Consider the following 18,413-nt stretch of genomic DNA (forward strand, 5'->3'; position numbering starts at 1 on the left):
AATTAGTGATGTGGAGCATCTTTTCATGTGCCTGTTGGCCATCTGAATTTCTTCTTTGGAGAAGTGCCCTTAACTCGCATTTTTTTGTTTCAAGTTTCCAAGCAAGCATTTAATATTGTGCTATATTGTTTACAGTAACTTTATAGATGAAAAAACTAATGGTCAGAGGAGGGTGACAAACAGGTCATGCTTAGAGGTCAGTCAAGTCCTTTCCAGCACTAATATTTATTTTTCTATGTTGAAAAACTAAATTTTAACAAGACTTTGTTCTACATATAAGACACTGGCAGTCTGACACGTGACTTGTGTATGGTTTTTCATTTTCAAAGATCCAGCCATGCTTGCACCCTCCTCTCAACTACTCAAACTTACCACTTCAGCAAGTGTCCTCTCGCTCTATTGTGCATCATTGCTTCTTCCCTTTTTACTGGCTCATTCCACTCTATCAGTAAAACTCCACAGTATCTCTCATCTGAAAATATAATTTCCCTTGACCCCACCAGTCTCTGCCAGTTTCTGCCCCATTTGTCTGTTTTCATTTACAGCAAAACTTCTTGAGAGTTGTCTCTACTCATCACCTCCAATTTCTCTCAATCGGATTTCCAACACAAGAACACCTGGCAGGGTCCCCACTTGTATTTGGCCAAATCCAAGTGATTAATTCTCTGCCCTTATGTTACTCAATTTGATCAGTAGCTTTTGATGCAAATAAGCACTCCTCCTTCAAACACTGCCTTCATTCAGCTTCCGGGACACTGCTCCCATTTCTCCACGTCTCCTGTCAGTGTTCCTCAGTCTCATCTGCTGCTTCTGCCTCATTCCCAATCACTAAAGGTCAAGAGTAACCCAGGGTGTGGTCTTGGGTCTTTGCTTTTCTCCACTTGGATGGCTGCTAGGATCTCAAATAAACTCCTCATCTTTTTCTCCTAGACCTCCCACAATCTTCCCCACATAGTAAATGATAACTCCTTTCTTCCATTTTGCTTACCAACCTTGGATTCATCTTCGACTCCTTCCTTTCTCTCACCCCATCCATCAGTTAGTGGCCAAATCTTTGACGATCAGAATATGACTTCTTCCTGCCTCCTCCGTCATTAACATTCTGGTCCCTGCACCATCATTTCTCTACTGGATTATTATAATCGCCTAACTGGTTCCCTTGTTTCCAGCCTTGCCACTACAGTCTCTTCTGCATAGCAGCTGGAGTCAGCCCTTTAACAAGTAGGTCAGACCAAATCAATCCACTGAACAAAACCTTCCATAGTGACAGAGGGTTTGCAAAATGGCCACTGTATGCCCCTCTGGGTCCACACTCTAATGCAGCCATCCCTTACAACGACTCTAGGCCTGGCTGTGTGAATTGCTTTGGCCAGTGCGACAGTGCAGCCATGAAGCAAGAGGCTAGAAATGTGTTTGTTCACTGGACTTGTCCTAGTTTGCTGCTGGGGGCCCCTTGCCACCACATGAACAAACTAGGGTTAGCCTCTAGGTGGATGAGTGACCGCGTGGAGAGAAGAACCATTCTGGATGTCCCATAAAGGCCCAAGTAGGCCCTCCAGCTCCAGAGGACTTGGCCCAGTCCAGAATACCACAGCCGACCTAGAGAATCTTGAACAACAATAAACATTGATTATTTTAATCCACTGAATTTCAGGGTGGCAGCGTCTTTTGCTGATACACCACCTGTTTTATTCAGAATAAAAACCAATGTCCTAACAGCCTACAAGGTCCCGCAAGATCTCCCTCATCTTGTGACACTTCACTTACACCCTCTTTGCTATTTGTCATAACTAGTGTTACCCTACCTCTGGGCCTTTGTTCTTTCTGTTCCCTGTGCCTAGAATGTCTTTTCCTTAGTTGTCTGCATGGCTTGCTCCCTCACTTCCTTCTTACCTCTGCTCAAATGCCACCTTCCTTCACCTCCTAACAAAATACCCCTAAAACTCCCCATCCATCCTTCTTAACCTATTTTATTTTTCCTTTGAGTCTGTATTACCATCTGATATATACATTAAACACTTAATTCCTTGTCTGTCGCCACCCCCCACAATGCACACATATATACGAGGAACAAGAATTTAGGGTCTACCAGGGCAGGATGTTTTCTGCTTTGTTCATCACTGTACCTGCAGCATTTTTATCACCAGGAATTCTTCATCATGATGGAAGCAATGGTACTTCTGCCAAATCTGGTGTCTAAGTCCATCAATTAGAATATTTCTAGGGTGACAACTGTGACCCATACAGGGACATACCACATTGAAGGCAGGCCGACCTCCTGTAGCACTGACAACCTAGACAACATTCTCCTGAGTGCCTGTTAGGGGTCCAGGCAGAGCAACAGCGGCCATCCTCTCCCCCATTCGTCTGTTAATACCAGTTTGCCAGATCGTTTCATTGCTCACTAAATGGTTCGGAAGACACAAAAACTCCAAGAATGTATTATTGGCATAGAAATTTATTTGAATTCAAAATAATATGGTTATATTTAGAATAATATAATAAGTATCTAAAGCAATTATCATCATTGGCTCTGAAACAGTTCTAAAGATGTCATTCTTTGGAAGTCAAAAAATATGTAGTAAGAATGTACAAGGAAGAAAATATATAAAAAACAAGTTTGCTGAGTATTGGGAGTTGTTACAAGAGGGATACACTAAGATTATGTAACAGAGTCCAAATTATAAAACATGCAGCATGGAGTTCTCTTGCTTCATCAACTCCCTGGAAAATAAATCAGTAACTTCAATAATGCAAGAACACCACCACTTAGTTAACAGGGCAAACTTCCTGAGGGACACAGGCAGTAACTCACTACACTTCACCTTTCTCTAATGCTTTTCCTCACACTGATTTCTTTTCTTTCCTTTAAGGTAGGTTTCATCCTGTTGAAAAAATATTCGGTTTTATTTGTAAAGTAAATAACATCCTGATTGAAGTATGTAACAATTTAGCTGAAGATGCTCAGGGATCAAACTTTTGAAAAAGGTCAATATGCTAGTTAGCAGAGACCATCAGTGGCTTGCAGGAAAAATAATTTTCAGAAAATATAGGTTTGCTAAATAGATAAAAAGAATAAACAGTTAAAAATGGCTGAAAAATCCTAGGAATTACTGTGACCTAGATAATCAAAAGCAGACAGGTGACCTCTGATTAAGCCCGCTTATTTGTGCAGTGAGCTGTAAAGAGGCTCCAAGATGTGGTTTCCAATAGTGTCCGTGGCCAAGGGCAAACTCAGAAGGTCTCCTCTTCTCGTAGGAACTGGAACACAGCTGAGAAGTCTTTCTTTGAGTAGCCCTTTGCACACATCATCCTGTAGATCTGATGGGCTTGACTACCCAGAAGGATTGGGCTCTTTGTGCTGGTAGCAGAGTCTTGTGCTAACCCCAGATCCTAAATCAAACAAGGGCAGAAGAAACACATCGAAACTGGTAGTTAAGGCTCACTTTGGAACTGTGGCTCCTAATGCTTTGGTTTCAGAAGGAAAAATAGTCTGGGGGAAAAAAACATTACTAACAAGCACTGTGGTAAGTTATATGATATTTTTCTGCTTTCCTATAGCTGCAAAACTGCTCCAGACAGAAACCTTGATTTCTGTGTGTCCTCTCCACTCCTCTGCACTCCGCCAGGCAGACCTGCTGGTTTTGTTTTGACTTCGGAGAGGGCTTGCTATACAGATGAGATCATTTGGGGAAATGCTTTCAAACCTGCAGAAGCCTGTGAGCCTGAGACTAACCCCATCACGGAATGGCTGAATGTCCATTCAACCTCTTATTCAACAAATATTTAGCAACTGCTTTGTGTTGGGCACTCTTCTAGGCACTGGTGATTCCGTCCTGATTAACCAAGTCACTGTTCTCATGAAGCTTAATGTCCAGTGGGGAAGACAGATCACAAAACAAATACTAAAATTTCAGACAATGACAAGTTCTATGAAGAAAAATAAAGCAGGGTAAGGGATTAAAAAGTGATGACTAGCAAGCGGTGGGGTGGAAGGAAGAGCGATCTGATAGATGGAGTGTTTAGGGCACAAGTCCCTGAGGCAATGACACCTGCCTTAGAGCTGAATGTTGGGCACAGTGCCTCTTTGGAGAGCTGGGGTTAGAGGGTTTCAGGCAGATAGAGCAGCAAGCTAATGGCCTTGAATGTCCAACAGATTATGGGTGGATATTCAAGAAACAGTCAGCAGGCCATGAGGCAGAATTAGTGACACAGGGGCAGTGGAGGGACATGGGAGCTCTGACAGGCTCAGCAAGGCACATGGATGTGAACTGCAATAGGACAATCACCTTCACAAGAACCCTTTGACATCTCAGAGCTGATGCTCCATTCTGAGAGTTGCAGAAAATGTATGGCTGCTTAAAAATAGACAACAGTTAACATTATACATTTTTTACAGTTAAACTAGCTTATGGATACCCACTACCATTTTTGAAAAATGGAATCTGATCCAAACTTGAAATCTCTGGGGTAGATAGAAGAAAATGAAGGCTTGAATAACTGAAACAATATTCCCCATATGTCATTTTTCTTGTGATTTTTATAAGAGCTGCAAACAAGTGGCAAAACCAACTAGATTTTCTTCTTATCAATTTCCCTCTTCCTTTGCTCCACCGATGGACAAGTCAACAGGCAATGAAAGGGGAGAAGCAGATGAAAAGTACTCCTCCTCCTGGGGGAACAAACTTAACACTGAGTGGTGACAGACACTTGGCGATCAAAGAAAAAATGAGCAAATTTTTGAAAATGAATTGAATTTCTAGCCTCTTGAATGTGTATGATGCTACAGATACAAACATTATTTTGTGCTTATTTATATGATTTTTACATACAAACATACAGATCTGGAAAATCTACTTAGCCTTAGATTCTTCTATAGCTTCCACTAAAAAGTTTAACTATTACCCACAGGCTGAACAAACGTGGGCAGGTACATTATTGCTTATAGCCAGACAAGCAGACAAGCCTCTTTTGTTGACATTATTTTTATTTATAAAAATACACATTTTTATAAAAAGACATACTTTAAAATGATAGAGAAAAAATCTGCATAGGAAGACTGCATTTACTTTTTAAGCTAGTAATATAACTAGAATATAGGAACTCAGAGTAAATATAACATATTGAAGAGAAAACAACACTACTGAGAAGAAAACTCTATGAGAGTTTTTCTAAGGAGCAAGTAAATATCCCAAGTAAGAATTAATAAAACCAAAAAAAGGAGGACTAAAATAGCTTTGATGGCTGCTACCTTAAAGGATGGGCATTCTAAAATGAGAAAGGTGGTTAGTCTATAAAAGCCCAATTGGCTTGTCAATTCTAAAATGGTAGAAAAAGAAGGCATCCTTTAAAGCTTATAATATATACTTTAAAACAAATAAATATTCCATTTCACTAATCAAATAAAATATTTATGAATTCATGAACTCAGTGGGTGGTTCACAAAAAAATATAAACAACTGCAAAAAGGTTTCAACAAATCAACGAAGGACCAAGTTGTGTTTTACAAGGAAGCAGGTGTCGTGGGGGAGTACCCAGAGCCATTATGATTTTCCTAAGTTGTTAGTGGACCTTAGAAACAGACCTCTAGGTTGGAGGCTCTCAGAAGAACGACTTGGTTTCTGTATTGATTATGTACTGATTTGAACACACAATAGATTAGAATTTTATAATATTAGGGCCTAAAAATAAATGTATAGGCCTCTAACTTCAATGACACATTAACAACATGTCCCCAGTACAGTGCGGTCTGGTGGCAGCTGTGTAAAACACTTCTTAGTAAGTAAAGCTTTGATCTGGCCAAGCAGGTACAACTGTTTTAATCAATATAGTATTGATGGGAATTTCTCTTATTTCCATCCATTTCTCTCAAAAATCTAATTAGCTAGTTTCTTTTTTCTCTCAAAAAGCTAATTAGCTAATTAGTTATATTTTTGCTAACAGCTATCTGAGGTGAAGAAATATTTTTAAAAGTTCCTTTCCCTACTCTCATTCTAAGCAAAATTAAGCAGTCTTCCTCTTCATAAGAGACAATAACTACATTTCATAGAGGAAACAAGAATAAATGAGAGGAGCAGTAATATCCATATGTTTTTCCAATAGACCATCTTATGCTCTTAATTGAAAGAACTCTCTTATTCTCAAGAAAATTTAATTTTAAAGAAAGGAACTTAACAGTGGCAGATTGTTCCTGGGCAGCGACACTGGAGAAAATGAGTAAAGGTGTGACGCAGAGTAGAGAACAATGGCGGACAGTTCCAAAACAACTCACTGTAGACCGGGAGGCCAAATTCATCCCCTTCGGATTAGGAGCCTCCTACTTACTACATTTAACTTGCCAGCTGTTTCCTCTGTTCGAGTCATTAGCAGTATTTTAGGAACCAAATAAGCTAACAGGTCATAACCCAACTCTTACAGATACATAATGGAAACTGGGCATAAAGGTGATTCCTTCCTTCTTCCATATGCCCTAATCAATCACCCTGCAGCTTTGATTAAAACAATACACATAAGGAGCTAGTTTCTGTTTCCAACAACAGCCTCATGGCAATTATACAAGCCCATGAAGAGGACATACAACCCATATACAAGGTACAGATTGGCAAAATGTTTTCCTAAATGAAAGGAGGAGCAGTGAAACTGCAAAGTAAGAAACAGTTTCAAATACTGCTTCAACCAATAAATATTTAAAGTGTGCTGACAATGTGCCAGGTAATGGGCCAGAAGCTGGGGCGGGGTGGGGTGGGGAAGGAAGACTGAGCCAATAATCTAGGCAGAGAGCAGAGCAGGTATGGAGGCTTGCAGGTGAGAGAGAACACAGGCTGACTATGAGTTCAGGACGGGGGAAGCGGAGAGGGGAGTGGGAAGCAAGAATGAGCTGGTGAGGCAAGCAAGGGCCAGCCCATCGGGGCCTTATAGGACAACTTGCAGAGATGAACTTTAACCTACAAGTGACTGGAAACCATGAAACGCACGGCACAGGATAAATGACAAAATCAGGTTTTTACATTTTAGGAGGCCCACTCTTTACCTTAGTGTGGAAAATGCAACTGGGGAAGATTATGTTGAAAGGCCGGGAGACCAGGTAAAGCTGATGTGGGATGATCTACATGAGGCCCAGCCAAGATTCTGGCAATGACAGAGGAGGGAACTGGAGAAATTCTGGCATATTCCAAAAGAATGGACAGAGTCATAGGAAATGAAGAAGCATAGCTGTGTGTGGTATCCAGGTGTATGTATTAGCACTTTTGTAATTAGGGGGGAAAAGTCAATTGTAGTGGGTGGGGGTGGGGTGGGAAACAAGCATTAGCAGTATTTTAGGAACCAAATAAACTAACAGGTCACAACCCAACTCTTACAGATACATAATGGAAACTGGGCATAAAGGCCTAAAAAGAAATGTATAGGCCTCTAACTTCAATGACACATTAACAACATGTCCCCAGTACAGTGAGGGCTTGTGGCAGCTGAGTAAAACACTTCTTAGTAAGTAAAGCTTTGATCTGGCCAAGCAGGTACGACTGTTTTAATCAATATAGTATTGATGGGAATTTCTCTTATTTCCATCCATTTCTCTCAAAAATCTAATTAGGGGCCTTATAGGACAACTTGCAGAGATGGACTTAAACCTGTAAGTGACTGGAAACCACGAAATACATGGCACAGGATAAACGACAAAATCAGGTTTTTATATTTAAGGAGGCTTTTACATTTCCTATGGTTTTTCATTCCCTATGGTTTTCCAGGTTTTTACATTTCCTATGACTCTGTCCATTCTTTTGGAACTATGCCAGAATTTCTCCAGTTCCCTCCTCTGTCATTGCCTGCAGAAATCTGAAAGTCTGTTCCTCTAAAAAGTATTCCCCAAAGTTGAGATCACTATGTGACGAGGCCAACAATTTGCTTTTCAAATAACTTTACACATAAACACCTGTATTTTCTCAAAACAGGAAGGTATGTTTGGAAATCTGTTATCATGAAAAAGATTCTCTCTTTTTTGTTTATGTATTATCAACCATCAGAAAATCCTACTGCTTCCATTCTAAGGGCTTGGTAAGCATAATGAAGAACACAATTTTACCAGTTCATGTTTCAGACACACCCAAAAGCAAAAGAAGAATCCCAGCCCATTCCTCTCATCCCAAACACCAAGAATGAATAAAAAATGAACAAGATAAGGACTTTTATGTAAGCTAGTCTTAATTCATTTCCAGTGAGTAAATGAATCATTACTTTAGTAATCTTGCCTCCTAGGATAGACATATACTTTGTTAAAAGGGGAGAGGAGGATAGAGCACAAGGGAGGAAGGCAGGGGAGGACAGTTAGACCACTGAGCACTTTCCCCTGCTCTCCCGGGTAGTCTCTGCCATACCTTAGCCATGAGTGTTGCTCCGAATCCACCCTGGTAGTTATTAGCTGAGGGAACTCCATCCATCACCCCGGGTACAGGATTGTAGGTGTCACTTGACCAACACCGTCCTGAGCTCATATTTAGTATTTTAGCCAATAGTTTTGGGTCAAGCCCTAACCTGTCAAAGGTCAAGGAGAAGAAGTGTTAAAGGTCAAAATGTACAAGTCACTTGTGACTTATTTATGTGTGAAGATGTTCCATCTTCTCTCTCCATTTAAGTACATGTCTCCAAACATCAAAGCAGACTGATGAGAGTGAAGAACATAACCTTAAATTACAGGGTTAAAAGCTAGTGATTAAATATTTGTGGATTGAGAGAAAACCCTCTGCACTATCCTACATCTAAGAAATAATATGTAACTGCATAGAAGTGTTATGGCTTGTCACACACATGAAGTTTCTAGTCTTTTGGACACTACTGCATTTATGTGTCACATAAGAATCTTAAACCAATATGATCACCTAATAGTCTACATTTTTTATTCACAAATGATATGTTTTAGAAATACTGACAGATAAATTAGGCATCAAGAGAGACCGAGTAGATGCATTTTTATGTATGTTTATTGTTTTAGCTTTTATGAGAATAAATGCAAGAGATGAGCCATAAGCAGTAAAACAAGCTTAAGAGAAGTCGTCATTATAAAAGAAGGCATTTCTTGCAGCAAACTTTTCCTTATTTATTAAATCTTCATTAGACAATCTTGCTTATGAAGCAAGTCTGCACAGAGTTGTGACATATGCTATCTATTCAGAGACATGCATTATAGTTCTGGGTCAACTGCTGATAAGGTTACTGATCCTGATAAAACAAAGCTTGCCCAAGCGGAAACATCATTTGTTCTATCACTGAGCTGATGGCATAAACGGCTGTTCAGTGTGGACCCAGAAAAAAAAAAAAGCATCAAAATGCTATATTACTTTGATTCTAAGTATCTTAATGCAGTTTGGGAAGCACAGTTTTGCTAAGTATCACTGAATCAAGTTTCAAATAAAACTTATACCCAGCAATTTATTGGTTTCTTTCATACAAAGGGCCATTATAAAACAATTGTCATAAGAGCTTTCTTCTTTTTCTTAAAACCAATCTCTTCTAGCATAAAAAAGATTGAAAAGAGACACATGTAAATGTTGAACAAACTGCATTTTGGCATGCTTAAGTTCTTGTTTACTCTGAGTGTTTGAAATATATGTCTGTTTATTTCCAAATCTGAGTATCATGATCAGCAAAACATTTTCCCACTACAAGAGTGGAGGGCTAGGACCAACAGCCAAGGTAGTTAGGACATGGGTGGACCTGTCACATAACACCACTGTTAGGTATTCAGGCTTTCAAGGAGTAGCTGTGGTTCAAGGAACAGTATATGGCATGTCACAGATGTGACTTCCTATGGTAGGCCACGACATAATGAGGAGTTTTTACTAAGGATTGTAACAGATATCGAAGATTCAATCTCACTTGGCTTTCATACATTTCTGTTCAATTGTAGATTGCTTGACAGAAACCCAACATCTTCATTCATTCCTCTGTAAAAATCCAAATTTGCTACATGTGTAGTTTGCTTTTGATGCTTTCTTTTCCCTTTTAAATAAAATTAGGCTATCAGTATTCTATTGCAGCAGATGACTTATGAAAATATAAAGCCAATGTGCTTAGGGAGTAATTATGAAAAGTAAAATCACAAATTAACAATTAGTTAATCTGCTATAACTGCAAATATATTCTCTAAGAACAATTGTTCTGGAATGTGTATGTTTCCTGGGTTCCATGCACAGGGAGTATTTTTAATACCCCAAAACATCACTCTTCTCTTCCATTTGAAATATCATTTAGGGGCTTCCTATTAGATTTTTTTTAAATGGCTCATCACATTTAAAGCAGCAGAGTTACTCCCCTCTTTATAATCTCCTCAGCAGTACCTCACAACAGTCTTTATTGCTAAAGAAATCCATGCTCTGTCTCTAATATTCAACATGGTGAGCAAAGCTTATTATCCTTTGTAAAACCCTACAAAATTTCAAAGAATAATACTGGCACTGATTTATGGAATCCTTTTTGGTGAACACATTAGTATTTAGAAGCATCCTGAGGGCTACAAAAAATGAGGTGGCAGTTGTTTTGTGCTCACCTTCCAATCTGATGCTTCCCCACTGCGCGATTCCCTTTAGGAGATGGCTACTCCCTCTCCGCTTCTCCTCCTCCACTCCCCACCCCACAGCAAACTGTATCATTAAAAAGAGCAAGTTAGAAGTGTTTTGCATTTCATCTTTCCGAGGATTCTTTCACTGGCACATATATAACTGACAGTTAAAATTAGACATAATATTAAAATCAGTTACTGAAGTCCTCTGTCTTTCGCTGTGCCCAAGGCTTGTAATGGTCTGAAACCAGCTAGAATACACAGTAATTGTCATTCAGAGAGTCTATCCTAGAACGTCATGCTTCACTGGAGAAGACTGAGTTTCCATTTGAAATCAACAAATTAATCCAAGACAGGTATCTGAAAGGGCAAGTTTAATAGGAAGCAGCTACTGGGCTCTCAACCATGATAAAATGTTATTGCCGTTTCCCTGTAAATTGGCTGGGAACATATGATACTTTCTGCATAAGAGCCCCATTGCTGTTCCGGAGATATACAGCTCAAGCCATCAAAAGGATGACAGTCTGTCAGTCCCCATAATAACTTGCCACTGGACGTGGTTCGAGAGTGTGTGTGTGCATGCATGTGGCTTTACAATTGCTGGAATGTTCTCTGATACAAACAGAGAAATAATTCATTGCTCTGACCGCATATATAATGCAACTCAAATAAACATCATGGTGTCAAATCTACTCACCTTTAAACACAAGAATTTTAAATGAACTTTTCAGAGAAGTAAAAATGATGCATAAACTAAAAAAAATTAGAGAATTCCAATGTTTGCCTCCACTGTAACCAAGGCTTTTAAAGATAAAACTTTTAAACTTCTGGTCCTTAAAAGATTTACATGGATTAAAGATTACATGGATTAACTCATTTAATATTCACAGCATCCTTGTGGATAGATACTATTATTTTTGTCATTCTGTAGATGAGAAAAGCTAAAGTCTGTGGCAGAGCTAAGATGCAGGCATTGAGACACCCAAACTCTCACCTGATGACTCTCACTGACGGAGGTGTTTCATCAGTTTAATAGGAAATTTGTCTAACTTTTATTACAGACTTTTGCCATTTTTTCCTATCTATTAGGGCATACAGCTAAGAGGCTTCAGCCATCACATGAATGAAAAGGCAGTGTCTTTTAAGAGCAGTAGCCAAGAAACTAAAATCTACGCTTGTGGCAGAGTTCTCATTGGGCATAGCCTTCCAGAAGTTCGACTGTCTTAAGCATCTTTCGGTGGAGGAAGACATTACAGTTGTTGCTAGAGGGGCCTGGGCCTTGGCTGGTAATGCAAATAACTTGTTATACCACCAATATTGAAAAAGGAAAACAAGAAAACAATTCCTGGTGGAGCAAAAATACAAACGAAACAACAAAATTCACATATCAATGGTGTTCCTCTCTAACGCAACCAGGGCACTTAAAGTAACATAAAAATGTGTTCGAAGTCCTCACTAGAACTTGATTAGAAGGTAGAAGGGTCTAATAAAAAATAATTTCAAAATATGTTGTACACCAGTATTTTTCACACTTTCTTGGTTTAGCATTTTAAAATTGTAATAACATCCCTAAAGACTCACTGCAAAAGATCACAGAGTCAGTAAGAATTTTTAACTGTAAGATTTTACTCTTCTATTTTAAAAAAGGGAAACAGTGTTCTGGAAAAAAACACTGACTTATGAGAATGAATATAATCAGAAATGATCACTTCATAGAAATAGGTTACTCCTTTTGTAAATGTTGACATTAATGCTCTAAAAAAATTTCCCTTCAGAGTGCACAGATTATAAATGTGGCTGACCCACTTGGAATGCTGTATTACTTTGTGGGAATTTACTACTTGGGAACGTATGCTTGCTGACGTCCATTTTCTCTTTCACCTTGCCAAGCTCAATAAATCGTGGCTGCTCTCTATACTCTATTAGAGAACAATCCTGTCATTTTAAACCATGTCTATAAACCATGGAGAAAAGACAATAGCAGAACCAATCATTTTTAGCACTTTCAAACTACTGAGAATTTTTGTCAAATAAACTGACAAACATCTGATGTTATGAAAATAGGTAATTCATTAATACAATCTGAAGTACAAGAAACTTATAAATTATTGTAACAGTTAAGTGAAACTAGTGAGTTCCTGCTTTGTGTTCAGTCATTTTTTATGCATAATACATGTAAATATTATATATGTATAAATAAATATACCACAATAGTAATATATAGTTTTGGAAAAACAAGACATATAAAAGTTTCATATTTCTAAACATTGTTTTTATCATAGTGGATCAAGTCAACAATGAGGGAAAATATATTAATTGCTTCTGCTCTTAACATTTCTATTTAGAATTTTATAATTTTTCATTTTCTCTTGATAACAAACCCCCTCACTCTAGAAGCCAATGTTTACACTTCACTGTATACATTTTATTCGATTTGTTTGATTCAACTGATTTTCATACTATTATTTATTAGCTGGTGTTTGAAGTTAGACTTCCATAAGCACTTACCATACAAAAACTTAATTTTAGAATGACAATGATCATCTAATAAGAGTTTTGCTAGGAAAATTATTTGAGGACTGCCAGAGGATGCATCACTGTGCCTAAGAAACATCCTGATGCAGTGATGCTCCAAGTAAGGAGCAGAATATAAAAGAAAGTAGTGAAGATAAAGAAGAAAATTTCAATATAGTACAACCTAGGTTCATCTAGGCTTTTACTTATATTCATTTATATCCAGAAAAACAAAATTCTGAAGATGCATATGTATAATAATGTTCTAATCCTACTGTCAACATCAATTCGTTTTATATGCAAATTTTGGTTCCAGAAATGTACATTTCCCTCTTCCATGAAATTAGTCTAGAGGAGGGACATGAAAACAAGTTACCAGTAACCAGTTTTTCAATTATGATAAGTGACCCATAGCCTAAACTACCTACAATACATACATTACACTCTGAACAGCATCTTGTATACAACCAGTTTTATTAAGGCTTCGTACAGATACACCTTTACCATCTTACAGAGTTTCAATTTTAAAATGTAAATGGTACAGGATATTGATAAACCAATTAGCACTGATGCAAAGCAAATTCCTCTTTTATCTCAATTACAACATGACAACTTAATAGGTCAAGATAGTTTAACATCTGAGACAAGGGCAATTCAATAAACAACAGCATCTTGATATGGTAATTAAGAGGAAATGTGAATCCATTACTGTGTTTTAAAAAATATCTCAAGCACTTTGGCTCCTTTTATTGCTTTTATCAAAAGCTGGGATGTGAAATACTACCCTTATTTGTGATCTATTTGGTAAACAGCTTGGGGAAGTGCAAAGAAAACACCTGAATAAAGCAACTTGCTCATTAAGCATTTTCTAAAGTAAGAAATGTGTACTTATAATATTCATGAAATATAAAACATTCAAAAAATTAATTAGGTGATTAATCATATGTGGCATTCCTAACCCAAAAGATTAAAGGCTAAAATTAAGACATTAACCTTAAGCAATATAAAGGATTACCATCATCATAGGAAAAACAGAACTCCTGAGTCACTTTAAGCAAAGTATGAATGCCATTTTACTTTAATGGGAATATATATCCTTAATGTGAAGTGACAAAACCACAGGCAAGTTAAAATCAAAGTGTTGTGCACCTGAGTTGCAGTTTTATGAATGTCATCCGGTTTATCTTAAGAATAAACAACCAAGAGCCCTTTTTAGTGTTGATTCTGGGGACAATATTTTAAAAACAGATACTTAAAACCAGCCACATGGTAGCAGAACGCTGGAATTCACTATACATTGAAACTGTGCTTTATACAAATGTGTCCTACATGGCCAAAGGATTTTTAAATTTTATAGCAAAGAAGTGTTTCTTGCATTTCAACATAATAGAAAAATGGAGAGTCCATTTAAAAAGGATAATGTAACTTCAGATATATAGAGCAGTGTATTTTATGGCTATGGCAGAGACTGCTCATGCTCTCCAGGGTCCTCCTGGTCATCCAATAAGCAAAGTTTATTAAAGTTCAATAATGAAATACTTCAAAATGTCCCTGTATCAACTCATTGATCTCTCATGAACATTTTTCAGCATTAGAAAATCAAACAGGAAAGCTCATAAAAATTGTCAGTATATGAAAATGTTCTAGTCAACAAACCTGATTCCAAGATTCATAGCTTCAGCAGTTCCAATCATACTAATAGCTAACAGCATGTTGTTGCAGATCTTCGCAGCCTGAAAATAAATTGAGTACATATAAAATATCCTAACTTTCAAGTTATTACTCACAGGAAATTGTTCTTCACTCAATTCCACAGACTTCTTTTTAAAAGTAAGCACATTCAACTGTTGATTCTCTCAAATGGGGAAAGGAATGCGGTGTTCCATGCCTCCCACTGAGCCTAACATGCTCTTCCAGAGCATACTGGGGGGGGAGAGGATGGCAGGGTGTCTGTCCCACTAGGTAAGAACCCTGCAGTGGTGACCAAGTTCATCCTGCGGTCTCAGGATGTGGACTCAGTCCTATAGGCAATTCTGACCTATGCGGCACGGCGGCTCTTTTTATTTTTTCCAGTTTGAGATACAGCTGACATGCAATTTAGGTTGTACAGCATAATGATTTCACCTACATGTATCATGCAATGACTGCCACAGTAAGTTTAGTTAATATCAGCTCATATGGATATAAATAATAAATGTGTATATGTTTTCCCTTGTGATGAGAACTCTTAGGATCTACTTTCTTAGCAACTTTCCTACCAGTCACAAAGCAGTGCTGGCTATAGCCATCCCTAGTACAACTGTTCTTTTTAAGGAAACGGATTTATATTCTAATTGGGGAAATGGGAATAAAACATTGAATGAAAAGGCAACAAGCAAACAAACAAAAACAATTAGGTGGACATGTAATTAAAAACAACTATATAGATATACAGGAGGAGCTCAGAGTAACAAGATCGCTAAGGGCAGGAGCAAAGAGGAAATGGAACCTAAAACCACCTATCGGAAGGCCAGGGAAGAGACAGAGGAGGGAAGCAGGGAGAAAGGTAAATAGGCATTAAGTATTTAAGAGCACGAGATGTTCCTGAGAACAGTAAGAAAACTGACTCATGTGCGTACATTCTAAGGAATGATGGGCAATTTGGTAGTTCAGACTGGGGCAGGGGCTAGAAAGTTAGGGCAGAGAGTTAAAATCTAACATGGTAGGAAGTAGGGGTCTATTCAAAGTTTCAGAACAGGGAAGTCTATGCTGATCCAAGCATCTTGACGGAGTTGGTTTTGGTTAGTGTTGGGCAGAGTGGTAAACCTAGCATCCAGAAACTCTTTCAGCCCTCTGAGCAGTAAACAAGGTGTCAGATGAAAAGAAAGACTGGACCAGGTAATGTGTGTAATGGAAAAGACAGTCAACAGTGAGAGCCCCTGAAGCAAAAACCCATAGAGCTTGGAGGCTGACTGGACAAGGGGATGAAGACAGTAGATACAGCTAAGGTAACACCAAAGTCTCACTACGATAAAGGGGGTGCCAGCGGCTAGGACAGAGCATTACCCAAGGTGACTGGCAGTGTGTCGGTGGGAGGGGGACAATCATTCTGATTTCAGAGGTCAGTGTTGTCATTCACCTCTATCTGATTAGAGCATTGATATAACATATTTCTAATGAAAATTACTTGGTTTTCAAGAAAAATAGTAAAGTGCATAGGTCACTTCTACCTGACTATTACAAAAAGAACTGTAGTGTAATTATAAAATTAGATGGGTGGTAAGAGCAACTCAGACATGAGCACCTCATATAGAAACAGTTTTAAAGATGACTTCAGGGGTCCTTGGGATATGTCAAAATCTGAATGATGCAACTTTTGGTATCATTTTTTAGTAAGCTTACTGGCTGCTGTATGCTTAATGCCAACAGGAATGATACAAAATTAATGTATTACAAATTAATTTAGGATAATCTGAGCAAACAAGGAATCCACAGATTAAACAGAGTAAGGAAGAATAAGAATGTAGTCAAGAAAGAGAAATGAGCATTAGCCAATTTTACATCAAGTAACAAGAACATGTTACCTGCCCAGTCCCAACAGCTCCACAATACACCACATTGGAGCCCATGCACCCCAGCAGCTCTTGGGCAGCAGCAAATTCATCTTCGACTCCTCCCACCATAAACGTGAGGTTTCCAGACCGAGCAGCTCCCACACCTGAAAGATTTGGGAATAAAGGGTCAGTAGCAAAAGGATACATTTCTTCAAGTATGTAAGTAGATAGTAAAATTACAGAAAATTCTCAAACCAGATAAAAAAGATTTTGAGGTGGGGCGGAAGATGGCGGCGTGAGTAGAGCAGCGGAAATCTCCTCCCAAAACAACATATATCTATGAAAATATAACAAAGACAACCCTTCCTAGAATAAAGACCAGAGGACACAGGACAATATCCAGACCACATCCGGACCTGAGAGAACCCAGCGCCTCGCGAAGGGGGTAAGATACAAGCCCCGGCCCCGCGGGAGCCGAGCGCCCCTCCCCCCAGCTCCCGGCGGGAGAAGAGCAGGCAGAGCGGGAGGGAGACGGAGCCCAGGACTGCCGAACACCCAGCCCCCGCCATCCGGGACAGAGTGCAGGGCCCTCGATACTGGGAAAACAGGGCAGCAAGAACAGTGAGCAGGCACTGGAGGCTGGGCGACAGAGGACATAAGAAAAGCGCGCGACCATTTTTTTTTTTGCTTTTTTGCTGCTTTGTTTTGGCGAGCGCTTTTTGGAAGTCTTAAAGGGACAGGGACCCCAATATTAGGGAAACAGGGCAGAAAGACCGGTGAGCAGAGGCCTGAGGCTGGCACCGGAGAATAAAGAAAAACGAACGACCACCTTTTTTTTTTTTAATTAAAAAAATTTTTTTTTTTTTTATTAAAAAAATTTTTTTTTCTTGTTTTTTTTTGTGGTCGTTGTTTTGTTTTGGCGGGTGCTTTTTGGAAGTCTTAAAGGGGCAGGGCGGGCCACTTAATCCAGAGGTAGGGAATCCGGGATCTCTGGGCACCCTAACCCCTGGGCTGCAGGGAGCAGGGAGGCCCCTTACGGAGATAAATAGCCTCCCAGCAGCTCCTGCTCCAACGCGACTCCACCATTTTGGAGCAGCTGCCCGAGCCAGGCCACGCCCACAGCAACAGCGGAGATTAACTCCATAGCAGCCGGGCAGGAAGCAGAAACCCTGTCTGCGCGCAGCTGCGCAGCACAAGCCACTAGAGGCCGCTGTTCTCCCAGGAGAGGAGGGCCACAAACCAACAAGAAAGGAAGTCCTTCCAGCCGTCACTCGTCCCAGTTCTGCAGACTATTCCTATCACCATGAAAAGGCAAAGCTACAGGCAGACAAAGATCACAGAGACAACACCAGAGAAGGAGACAGACCTAACCAGTCTTCCTGACAAAGAATTCAAAATAAGAATCATAAACATGCTGACAGAGATGCAGAGAAACACGCAAGAAAAATGGGATGAAGTCCGGAAAGAGATCACAGATGCCAGAAAGGAGATCGCAGAAATGAAACAAACTCTGGAAGGGTTTATAAGCAGAATGGATAGAATGCAAGAGGCCATTGATGGAATTGAAATCAGAGAACAGGAACGCATAGAAGCTGACATAGAGAGAGACAAAAGGATCTCCAGGAATGAAACAATATTAAGAGAACTGTGTGACCAATCTAAAAGGAGCAATATCCGTATTATAGGGGTCCCAGAAGAAGAAGAGAGAGGCAAAGAGATGTAAAGTATCTTAGAAGAAATAATTGCTGAAAACTTCCCCACACTGGGGGAGGAAGTAATCAAACAGACCACGGAAATACACAGAACCCCCAACA

At 39.3% G+C, this 18,413-nt stretch overlaps 1 protein-coding gene across 1 annotated transcript in view; it reads right to left on the reverse strand.

Annotated features, from left to right (window-relative positions):
* Window positions 1-2,440: 2,440 nt before the first annotated feature.
* Window positions 2,441-18,413, reverse strand: part of HIBADH (3-hydroxyisobutyrate dehydrogenase) — a 132,056-nt gene continuing 116,083 nt past the window's right edge. Inside the window, exons 5-8 of the mRNA XM_036897443.2 lie at window positions 16,630-16,763; window positions 14,723-14,799; window positions 8,373-8,529; window positions 2,441-3,393 (exon numbers count right to left, since the gene is read on the reverse strand). Coding sequence (XP_036753338.1) covers window positions 3,235-3,393; window positions 8,373-8,529; window positions 14,723-14,799; window positions 16,630-16,763 — 527 coding nt within the window. The 3' untranslated portion in view covers window positions 2,441-3,234. The remainder of the gene's footprint in view (window positions 3,394-8,372; window positions 8,530-14,722; window positions 14,800-16,629; window positions 16,764-18,413) is intronic.

Source organism: Manis pentadactyla, chromosome 7, assembly GCF_030020395.1.
Source record: "Manis pentadactyla isolate mManPen7 chromosome 7, mManPen7.hap1, whole genome shotgun sequence".
NCBI classification, from domain to species: Eukaryota; Metazoa; Chordata; class Mammalia; order Pholidota; family Manidae; genus Manis; species Manis pentadactyla.